Source organism: Camelus ferus, chromosome 10, assembly GCF_009834535.1.
Source record: "Camelus ferus isolate YT-003-E chromosome 10, BCGSAC_Cfer_1.0, whole genome shotgun sequence".
Lineage (NCBI taxonomy): Eukaryota > Metazoa > Chordata > Mammalia > Artiodactyla > Camelidae > Camelus > Camelus ferus.
The window spans coordinates 55,289,472-55,301,521 of NC_045705.1; the positions used below are offsets into that span (position 1 = coordinate 55,289,472).

General features: G+C 39.0%; 1 protein-coding gene across 1 annotated transcript; it reads left to right on the forward strand.

Annotated features, from left to right (window-relative positions):
• The first annotated feature begins 6,425 nt into the window (after positions 1-6,425).
• Positions 6,426-8,249, forward strand: LOC102517951 (olfactory receptor 52B2). The gene has a single exon (XM_006185669.3). It carries the CDS (start codon positions 6,468-6,470, stop codon positions 7,434-7,436), a length of 969 nt encoding a protein of 322 aa, XP_006185731.1. The 5' UTR covers positions 6,426-6,467; the 3' UTR covers positions 7,437-8,249.
• The last annotated feature ends 3,801 nt before the right edge of the window (positions 8,250-12,050 follow it).

The following is a 12,050-nucleotide window of genomic DNA, read 5'->3' on the forward strand; positions in this document are numbered from 1 at the left end:
TTCTGCATTTCCCACTCTCTAGTAATGCAGGAAGTATTGGGGGATATCACTGACTTTGTCTCTAGAAATTTTCCTTTGTTGGTCTCCCAGGCTCCAGTCCAACATTATAGGAGCTCTCTGACCGCATATTGACGGGTGATCTGGCTGGTCTTTGCCTGTGACACTGGCCATTAGAGGAGGGGTTCTAGCAATACACCTGTGACCTTGTGGGGCTATTACCTCAGAGGTGGATGCCAGCCCTCTGGAGGTAGTAGAGGTGGAGCGGGAGGAAGAGGGGAGGCTTATTAGATCTCACAGTGGCTTCTGGACTGGCATGAAAATAGGATAGGAGGGCTCCACTTGGGGACTGACCCCCTGATTTTCTCACTTTGTCTAATGTAGCTGCCACCACACCTGCTGTAGAACAGGTTTCTGAGAGATCAGCTGTGTCTGTGTGGGCCTGATCTATGGTTTTCTGCTTACAGTGACCAATGAGCAACAAGACATGAGAGTGATGATCTATTTACACAGTAGATTACAGACCAGAAAATCTTGGGTCCTAGTGGTGCCACTCAACACTGAATCCTCTTCTAGAAAACTCCTAAGGCAAATTCTCAATTGTCAAGTCTCTATTCCCAAGTCAGTGTGAGTCCCCTCTGTGACCAGTAACACCACTGTAGCCCAGGCTTCATATTCCCTCGGTTTCTGGAGTGACAGAGGGACTTCATATCTCCATTCTCCTATGGAGATGTGGAGGAAGTCATGGAACCACCGCACCATTCTGTCTTCCGGCTTCACCTCCCCCTTCCATCTGGACTTCCCAGTCCTTCCATGAGAAGGTCCTTAATGGGGCACTGGGAGTCCCCAAGCCCTAGGACAGTGGATGTTCTGACACTTAGGCTGTAGATTTGGGAGAGGAGCGATTCTCCTTCTGTTATAATAGGATCCTATAGAAGTCAGGTTCTAATAGGGGTATGAAATAGGTCAGATCTAGTTTTTAACAATTTTCCTGTAATATTGTCTGCTCTCCTTATTCATTAACCCTTCCTCTGAAGCTGGGTCAGCCCTTTGACCATATTTAGCAGTGATGCTATTGCTCTCCTCTGTGCCGAGGACACAGTTCTCATCCTTGTCTCCCAGGCAACACTGTAAGACAGAAAGATTAGGTTGGGACCCTGAAACTCCCCTTAACTTATCCAATCATTCTTTCCTTCAATGTGAGGCATGGAAGAGGCATTTTTTTTTGACTAAGCCTCTCTGAACACTGTTGGCTAGTGAGAGCCATGCTGAGATGGTCTCCTAAAGACCTAGCACGGGATGAGGGGTTTCCTCTGAAGGCTCTCTTGCACTTAGAGGGGGACTTCTGAATTGACTAACTTTGTTGGGGCCACTTTTCAAGAAGTTAATTCTCTGAAGTTCTTTTTTGAGGTAATAGGTAGCACCTTTATCTTTTCCCATCATTGCCTCCCTTCCTCTAGGCTCACGTTGCATGGCTGACTCTTACAACCAGGAAAAGTGCTGTATCATCCATAGCAAACATTATTAAAGAGTATATGCAAGCACAGTAATATGAATGGGGAAACAGCCTCTCTTATTACATCCAAACAGCCACTGAAGCCCATGTCCTTGTGTGTGTGTGTGTGTGTGTGTGTGTGTGTGTATGTCTCCTCTCTGTCCCCACTGCAGTATGTCCTTTTTTATACCCCACAAATTTATCTCAGAATATTGCAGCAGCTTCATAGCTGATACTTGTGTCTCTAATATGCTTCTTTGTATTTTCTTGGTCATATTTTATTTGAGAAGTGGCTTTTGTGTGTGTGTGTGTGTGTACATGTGTGTATAAAGAATAAGAACAAATGCACATGTGTCAGCACATCCAGAACTGACAATTACTAACATTTCGTCCAACTTGCTTTTAGCTCCTTTTTAATAAAGGCAATAAAAATTACAGATAAAATTGAAGTCTCTTTTATCTCCCATAGTGTTTGATTCTCCCCTTAGAGATAGTAATTATCCTGAATTTAGTGTATCTTTCTAATTCAGTTTTTAATGCTTTTGCTAGTTGGTACTTTTAAATATTTACATAGATTATTGCCTACTGTATACAGAAAGTTATGTGTTGAACTCTATTTATTCAGAGATACAGATCTTTGTCATCCCTTTAAATTGCTATATAGTTTTACAGCATATGATTAGGCCAAATATAATTCATTTATTGATGTACTTAAAACTGTTTCTGATTATTTTGCTCTGCATACTGCTATTAACATCTTTACACATGTGTCCATTTTCAAATGTATGAAAGATTCTCTATAGTGTACCTCTAGAAGTGGAATTGCTGGATCATAAGATACGCACATTTTCACCTTTAGTTGATAATTGTTAAATTGCTCTTCAAAATAGTTCGTTTGTGTATTCCCCCCAGCAGTTTGAGAGATACTTTTTTTGACATCCTTGACGCATCATATGATCATACATACATTTTAATGCATCTGATTTATAAGAAATATTAGCTCACTATTTTAATGTCATTTTTCATACATTTTCATGTATTGGTCATTTAAATTTCCTCTTCTGTAAATTGCCTGATCATTTTCTTCGTCTATTTTTCTATTCAGTTGTCTTTTAAATCCCTGTATTTTTTCTAGACATCTCTATATATTCAAGATACTAAACTTTCGTTTTATATTGAAAATATAACCTTCCATTCTGTTAATTATCTTTTAATTTTATTTATGGTGTCATTTGTCTTACAATAAACTTGAATTTTAATAAAAAATCTCATCAAGGCCATATGCTTTTGTTTATTATTTAATAAGTTCTTTTCTACCCTGAGATTGTAAAGATACTATTTTTATAGTGTATACACATTTATATGTTTAATTCATTTTTATTGAAGTATAGTTGATTTACAATGTTGTGTTAGTTTCTGGTGTACAGCATAGTGATTCAGTTAAACAAATAATATGTATATATTCTTTTCCATCATAGGTTATTATAAGATATTGAATGTAGTTCCCTGTGCTATACAGTAGGACCTTGTTGTTTATCTATTTTATATATAGTAGTTTATATCTGATGATCCCCAACTCATAATTTATCCCTCCCTTTTGGTAATCATAAGTTTGTTTTCTATATTGGTGAGTCTGTTCCTGTTTTGTAAATAAGTTCATTTGTATCACTTTTTAAGATTGCATATATAAATGATGCCATATGATATTTATCTTTGTCTGACTTACTTCACTTAGTATGATAATCTTTAGGTCCATCCATTTGCTGCAAAAGGCATTATTTCATTCTTTTCTGTGGTTATCTTTTTTATCCAGTCATCTGTCAATGGGCATTTAGGTTGCTTCCATGTCTTGGCTATTGTAAATAGTGCTGCTATGAACATTGAGGTGCATGTATTTTTTTGAATTAAGTTTCCCTCTGGATATATGCTCAGGAGTGGGATTGCTGGATCATATAGTAAGTCTATTTTTGGTCTTTTGAGTAATCTCCATACTGTTTTCCACAGTGGCTATACCAAACTACACTCCCACCAACAGTGTAGGAGGGTTCCCTTTTCTCCACAGCCTCTCCAACATTTCTCGTCTGTGGACTTCTGAATGACGGCCATTCTGACTGGTGTGAGGTGATACCTTATTGTAGTTTGGATTTGCATTTTTCTGATAATTAGTGATATTGAGCATTTTTTCATGTGCCTATTGGCCATAATTGTGTAAAAATTTTAATCAACTTTTCATTTATTGTCTCATTTTTTCTTGAGTGACTGACCCTAGTGGCTGACTAAGATTCTCCCTCTCAGCTCCCTTAATCTATGTTTCTGGACTGAGTCTGAACACTTTGACATGTTCATCCGAGGGGGCTTTTGTCTTCCCTCCTTATCAGCTATTTCATCTCTCCAAATCTCTATTTTCTCATCTGCCAAATGGATACAATAATCATGCCTTATCTCACTGGATTGTTCTGAGAATTAAATGCAATAATTTATACTAAACCCTAACACCACGACAAGGATTTAGTAGGGCTCAACATTAGCTGTTATTATGTTATTATTTTATTGCTGGGATTTCTGTCACTGCTCTTATGCTGTGTCTTCCAATACTTTATGTGCATTTTGTCTGGAGCATTTTATCCCTAGAATTAGTGCTCCCTCTTGGCTCCCTTGACTCCCTTCTTGGAGAAGGGTTTTCATTTCTCCTTTGGTTCATGGACCAAAGGGGAACTGATCCCAGGGGTGACTCTAACACCTGACTCCAGAAGAAGGAAGCAGATGGCTTCTCAGTTTCTAAATATAAGCACCCTGTACAGAGCAGGAGTAGTGACAACCCTCATGCCAACATGGTCAGTCTCCAGCTTTCTCTTTCCTTCTCATTCCTCTTCCCTCAGAACAAGCAAAGTTTCTAGCTGTTTTCTGACACTTTCTCAACCCCTCATCTGATACTGTAATGTTATAGGTGAATTTAAGGGCGTTGACGGTGGTAGAGGGAGGGATTGGCAAGAGTGCATGTATGCGTGTGTGTATGTGTGTTTGTGTGTATTTAAGAGTATCAGTAAAGGACAAAGATGAGCTGGGACGGAGGAAATGTGGGATAAGGACAAGTGGTCAGCGAGACAAAGGATGAGAGAGGGATTGCAGCATGACAGAGCTCAGGGTGGCAAGGGGTGTAGGCACTGAGGGAGATGTCAGTGGGACTAGGAGGTGGAAGTGGTTAGGAACGAGAATGCGGAAAGCGGCCAGGAAAAGTACCAGGAGAACACGGGGAAGAGAGACCTCTTGATAAAAGGTTTGAGGGCAGTTCATAAAGTAGTCAGAATTAGACTGTACCAGGACAAGGGATATCAGTGGGGGCTTTTCAGGAAAATGGCTCAGATTTTGATCATCATTTTGGAGAAACAAGCAAAGCTACTGGTGAAGGATTAATTGACTATTTCCATGATTCATTTGTTTAAACATTTCCTAAGTAATCTATGATGTGTGAGACACTGTGCTGAGTGCTGTGAACTCCCCAATCCCAAAGTGAGGAAAGCTCTTAAGGAAACTTCCTCCTGGTAATCTGGGTGTCAGTCTGGGTGTTTAAACTGGAAAAATCCTCCTCACTCAGTCTCCTATCCTGCATTTTACAGAACAGATTCAGAGGCTGGGAGAAGAGGTTGTGTCTTGGAGCTGGGGTCCTCCGTGTTTTTGCTGTCACATCATAAGAATATTATGATGATATTTACACATGATACACCACCATATGCTTACCCAAATGTTGACAGAATCCACAAAGTGTTTATAGGGAGTGAAACAAATGGGTTGATGGACATTTTTCTTGAGATGTTTAGATTTATTAAAAAAATATGAGTTGCTATTAAGGGTATGCCAGTGAATTAAGACTATCTCAGTGCCTCTGCAGCATAAATAATACTGGCTTTAGATTATGAAAGCATTTTACATGCTGGCTTTAAGTGCACATGAACAGGAGTGAGGCTATTAGAGGGATAAATCTGAATTTGTTCCAATTTATTAAAAGGATAAGCCATTTACAAATTTTGGTACTTTATATACTGTTAGAAACAAACTTCTCATGACACATCTCACAACTAATGCTTCCATATATTGTACTGCTAACATAGGTCCACTTTTATAATCTGGGGTTGGGGTGGGGAGCAGGCTGTTTCATCTATTAGGGACATAGCTTCAGTGTGTAGAGTCTGTGCATTTAAAAGAACCTAAGAGTGGTGAAAAACACTTGAGATGTGAAACACAAGTACAAGAAAAATGGCAAAATGAAATTAATACTTGTTTAAATAAGTTGCTAGATAATACAACTAGGCAAAAAGTAACTGACTCAACTCCTATATATTTAACTAGCAATTCTATCTAATGTGGCTTGTGTGTGCATTTAAAAAATATTTTTATTTATTATCATATTGTTTAATTATTTTATTTGGTGGTGGTGGGGAGGTAATTAGGTTTATTTTTGGAGGAGGTATGGGGGATTGAACCCAGAGCCTCGAACATCTACCACTTGAGCTATACCCTCCCCCTGTGGGTGCATTTTACTATGTCGTTATGATGTTGAGAGAGTCTTCCAAAATTAAGATGCATAAAGATGTAAAAGGATTTTACATAACTCTCTAGAGAGGGAATGGGCATAAACAAAAAAGAGTTGGGTGGGACTCACTGGGAGAAAAGAAGACACTAGAGAATAAAAGAGTCTGGTCAGGGGCTGCAAGGGAGAAATGACTTCCCTTGTCCTTAGCCTGGACTGAATCTTCCCCATGATTCCCTCTCCTAGTTCTCCTTGGTTCTAGAGCTGAAGCTATGACTCCCATCACACTGCCATGTCCCCGGGAATTCTGTAAATGAGTCCCACAGTTTAGAGACCCACGCTGTCTTTTGTGATCTCTGCACATACTCACAGGTGCTTTCTTTTTCTCTCCCTTTCAGCAGATTCATCAGCTTCTAAGTCATCACAGAGAGGACCCTAAAGTGCATCATGACTCACACCAACTTTACCATCTTCCACCCTGCAGTTTTTGTCTTACTGGGCATCCCTGGGTTGGAGGCTTATCACATTTGGCTGTCAGTACCCCTCTGCCTCATGTATATCACTGCAGTCCTGGGGAACAGCATCCTGATCGTGGTCATCATCATGGAACGTAACCTTCATGAGCCCATGTACGTCTTCCTCTCCATGCTGGCCATCACCGACATCCTGCTGTCCACCACTACTGTCCCCAAGGCCCTAGCCATCTTTTGGCTCCATGCTCATGACATTGCCTTTGATACCTGCGTCACCCAAGTTTTCTTTGTTCACATGATGTTTGTGGGGGAGTCAGCCATCCTGTTAGCCATGGCCTTTGACCGCTTTGTGGCCATTTGTACCCCCCTGCATTATGCAACAATGCTAACGTGGCCTGTTGTGGGAAGGATTGCTCTGGCCATTGTCACCCGAAGTTTCTGCATCATCTTCCCAGTGATCTTCTTGCTAACGCGGTTGCCTTTCTGCCGGACCAACATCATCCCCCATTCTTACTGCGAGCATATTGGAGTGGCCCGCTTGGCCTGTGCTGACATTACCATTAACATCTGGTATGGCTTCTCAGTGCCCATCGTCATGGTCATCTTGGATGTGATCCTCATCGCTGTGTCTTACTCACTGATCCTCCGAGCAGTGTTCCATTTGCCCTCCCAGGATGCCCGGCACAAGGCCCTCAGCACTTGTGGTTCTCACCTTTGTGTCATCCTCATGTTTTATGTTCCATCCTTCTTTACATTATTGACCCATCGCTTTGGACGGAACATACCTCAGCATGTCCATATTGTGCTGGCCAATCTTTATGTGGTGGTGCCGCCAATGCTCAACCCCATTGTCTATGGTGTGAAGACTAAGCAGATCCGGGAGGGGGTCGCCCACCGGTTCTTTAACATCAAGGCTTGGTGTTGTGCTCCTGCTCTGGGCTAATGGCTCCCCTTGAATCCCAACTCCCAGCTTTATCAAGGAAACTACGTGAATCACAGAGATTTTCTGGACTGAGAGCTTTTCCTTCTCTTCCTCTCTCTCTTCCTTCTTCCTCTTCCTGCAACTTTTCTTTTTCTCTCTTCTGGATCATCTTCTTTGCCTCTCATGTTTCTCTACTTTTTGTCTTCTCTTCTTAAATCCCTCCCCCACAACCCAGAAATAATAACTAGGTGTGTATGGCTTTGACATGAGCATTTAGTATCCTCTGTACTCCAGAAATACAGGGAGCTGAACACCACATGAAGTGAGTTATGCACAAATAGGTAAAAAAATTTTACATTTAAGAACAAAAGGGATTCCCATTTTTTAATCCCAAAATGTGCATTGATTCTTTGTACAGACTCCAGTAGCTCTCCATTCACTTCTATGATGGCAGGTGTTTTTGAAAAACAGCCACTCATGCCCTGTAGCCATCTGGAAAATTCCTGTTTATTCTACAAATTTCAGTTCAAGAACTGTCTTTCCTGAGAAGTCTTTCCTGGTTTTTCCAGACATTCCTAGGTTCCTACCTTTGTATGTCTGTTGTGTCTTTTACAGATCTCAAAAAATATGTAATGAGTTATGACAGGCTGTTTATTTGTGCCCCTAATTGACTATAAGCTCCTTGGAATCAGAAGAGTGTATGTCATATTTGAGAAGAAGGGATATTAGCTGAACCTATTGTGGTAATCATTTCACAGTGTATGCAGATCAAACCATGACGCTATATGCCTTAAACTTATACAGTAATGTATGTCAATTATTTCTCAATAAAACTGGCAAATAAATAAATAGAAAAAAAGAAGCATGTGTGTCATTCACATTTGGACTCTCAGTACATCACAAAATGCATGGAACGTACTCAATGTTTGAAAAATAAATGAAAGCACAATTACCTCCCTCAAGATAGAACAGGCATCGCTATCAAGCACTTAAATGATCAGCTAAATTAGTCCACAAACCCAGTGATTAGTAAACCAATTTCTCACAAAGCTAGCTTGGCGTCATGGTGGCAAATAAGCTGCTGATTGCAGGACTTCTTACTTTGTACGTCTTTGCTGTATCTCAGAGACTGGGGAAAGACAAGAGTAGGAGGAAACAGGGTACTCTTGGTTTTCTGTTCTATCAGGCTTCTGACTATCCTCAACATTAGGAATTATAGCACACTGTTTCTGACCAGGTAAGCAAAATTGGAGTAGTTTCTTGGAGTTCACATTTTGACCCTTACTCTTACATGCTTTTTCAGCACAAAAAAGCTCATTTCCTTAGCCACTGCCTACATTAAATGAGTCCCCCATCTCTCTGTCCTAGAGTTCTTTTGAGTTTTAGATATGCAAATCCAGATATCAATTGGTTATCTCCTCCAGGATATAGAACTCCCACTCATGGGAGCTTTTCTTCCTGTTCCTGTTCCTTTTCTTGGGAACTTGAGTTCTGTGAGGGCAAAGATTATGTCTCATTCATAATTACAATTCCAGCAAATAACATAGGGTTCAATATGTATATTTATGGATGGACTAATTTAAAATGCTGGTGATGTGGTTGACCTCTGTACTCTTTGCTGGTAAATATTACCTAATTTTATGACTGAAAATCACCTGGACACCCCCCCACACCCCCACCCCCACACACCACTTAGCTCCTTCAGAGCTACTATCTCGTCTATATTTCTGCAGGTTTCTATGTACATTGAGGTCTAGCAAGTATAGGAGGGGCTTTAATATTCTATGTACTGATTAGCAGCAACTAGTTGCATTAACCCACTCTGTGTCCACAGGTTAGACAGAGATATGGAGTCCTTAGCAGGTGCAACTTGTACAGGCTGCTTCAGGCAGGACATAGATTACCCACCCTCTCTGGTTCCTGAGTCAGTGATCTCTGGAGACTGGTCCTTCGGGGGTCTGATTCTGTTCAATTAAGTGGGATGGTCCCTAAAGACTAAGTAAGGTAGAAGCGCTCTCCTTACCCAAGGGATTCCTGATGAGGTATAAACACTATCCTGTTTTGCTCCAGAGTTCTGCAACTGGCAGCTTCTTTCACATGTTAGGGAAGAAATTTCTCTTGAACTGAGGTAAGGGAATAAATGGGAAGGGAAATCTAGGAAGGGAATAAAAGTTTGGTTCCTGGGAATTTTAGATTTTCCTGGAATAAACTCAATAAACTGTTGATTCAGACACGATCTTCTTGAGTCCTCTGTATAATGTAGTATAAGTATACACTGTCCAGTGTGTACGGCTTGACATCTTGAACTGTTGCAGACATTTCTGCTATGCAGAGCTGGGACAATGGCTAATTTCTCCCCTTAGAATATTAAAGTGGGTTAAAAATATTGTAACAATTGAAAAGTAGGTAGAGTAAAACTCACAGCTTAAAGTTGAAATGTATTATTTATATGAAAATTAGAATGTATTATAATTTTACTGATTTTAATGGAAGAAACCCATAAATAATATTTTCAAAATAAAATTTTGGGCAAATCTAACCATTAAAACCACATAAAACTTGTACAAGTGGTCCTTGAACAACACAGGTTTGAACTGAGTGGGTCCACTTATACACAGATTTTGTTTTTCAATAGTAAATACTATAGTACTACACCATCTGTGGTTAGCTGAATGTATCTCATTCATCATTATAGTTCTAGCAGATACAGAACCACCAATACGGAGGGTCCACTATAAAGTTATACACAGATTTTCTACTATCTGGAGGGTTGGTGCCCTTAACACCCTGCATTGTTCAAGGGTCAATGATATATAAAGGGCTCTCGTTTTTCCTTTTGCCTTGGGTTGCAATATGGTCCAGTATAGCCCTATCAACCCTATCTTTGTTTAAAATTTTGATATTTTGTTCATTGTGACAGTTTGTGGCAATTTGCTTAATCTTTATTTAAAGACAGATTATATTAAAATATTATTTATCTTGCTTACGGAGGTTTTTGGTACCTTCTTAAATTTTGTACCCACTCATCTCACCTTAACCCTGACTCTGGGAGAGTCAACACCTGGAAGGCAGACCTGAGAGTCATAAAGAAATGGAAATCTGGATGATGTCTTGAATCTTTAGATAAATCTGATACTAGAAACATAATTTTCAATTTCAGGAACAAAGACATTCTTTTTTCTCAAGCCAAACTAAGGTTGGATGTTCTGCTACTTATAATGTAAAATGTCCTAACTGATACACACAGAGAAAAAAATTATTTTAAGCATTGAAATCTTCAATTTGCTTTTTTACTTAACTGTATGCTATGGCTATTACTCCTTTTCTAAAAAACGGAAGCAAAACATTCCATTGTAATATATGTACCATAATTTATTTATTATCCTATTAATGGATATGGAAATTGTAATAATTTCTTTTACTATTGCAACAGTGTAGCAATGAATACCCTTAAAGATATATTTGTTTTCATGCAATGCCACCAGCGCTAGGGGCTAAATTTTAAAAAATGTTTTCCAATATGATAGGAAAACTATGATATTTTAATATGACACTGATTTTCATTTCTTTACATTTTGAACATCTGTTCAAACATCTGTATATGAATGAATATTGGCCATTTATTTTTCTTGTAGTGTGAATTTCCTATTTTGATTCTTTGCACATTTTCTAATTTTTCCATGTTCATTTATAGAAACTTAGTATTTAAGGATATTACCCTTTAGTCTGTTATATGCTTTGTAATTTTTTTCTGCCTAGGATTTTTATTTATCCTTGACTACATTTTTGCATAATAATATCATTCAATTGTTACTGTTCATGAAATATGGTTTTCTTATCTCAGGAAGAGCTTTCCAACCCCAACATACTTTTCTATATTTCTAAGGACTTCATTTTAATTTTTAATATTTAATATTGTGGTTAAAAAATAATGTGCATCTTTAATTTATTTGGAATTTTATTTTTTTACTGAGTAAGGTGGAAACTAATTTTATTCTCTTAAAAATAATGTAATAACGTAGTCCAACATCCAAATGCCATTAATTGAGTTGGTCTTCCTTTCCTCACTAAATTAAAATGCTACTTTATTACATTTTAAATTCCAAGTATAGTAGTTTCTGGGCTCTTTATTAAGTTTACTTTATTAAGTTTAATCAGTGTACTGTTTCACTGAATAACAATAACTAGTGTTTATTTAGTCTTTCTATGCCAGGCACTATATTAGGCTGTTTATATAACATTTAATTTAATCCTTGCAAAATAAGAATGAATAGTTCATCTCCTCAGAAAAGGCTACATTTTTTGAGAAGTGAAAAACTTGCTTTTTGTCAATAATCAGAAAGTTGGAAAACCAGAATTTGAACCTTGGGAAGGCTTCCCATATGAGAAATATTTAGTTTGTGACTTAAGATCAATAGGATTTTTAATATTGAAGGTAGAAAAGTACGTTCCAGATTAAGAGAAACGCTTGAGCAAAGGTCATGAAGGTTGGAAAACTCAGATTTTGTGTGGAGAATGGATGGCGGTGTAATTCAGCTTTGCGAGAGTGTCTAAAGGGGATGAAAGATGGAGAAGAGAGAGCCTGCGGGCGGGCGGGCCGCGGAAGGAGAGCGCTGAGGCGCGCGGCGGCCGCTC

What these genes read in the sequence shown, in the direction of transcription:
- LOC102517951 (XM_006185669.3), top strand. Translation starts at nt 6,468, where the DNA reads ATGACTCACACCAACTTTACCATCTTCCACCCTGCAGTTTTTGTCTTA.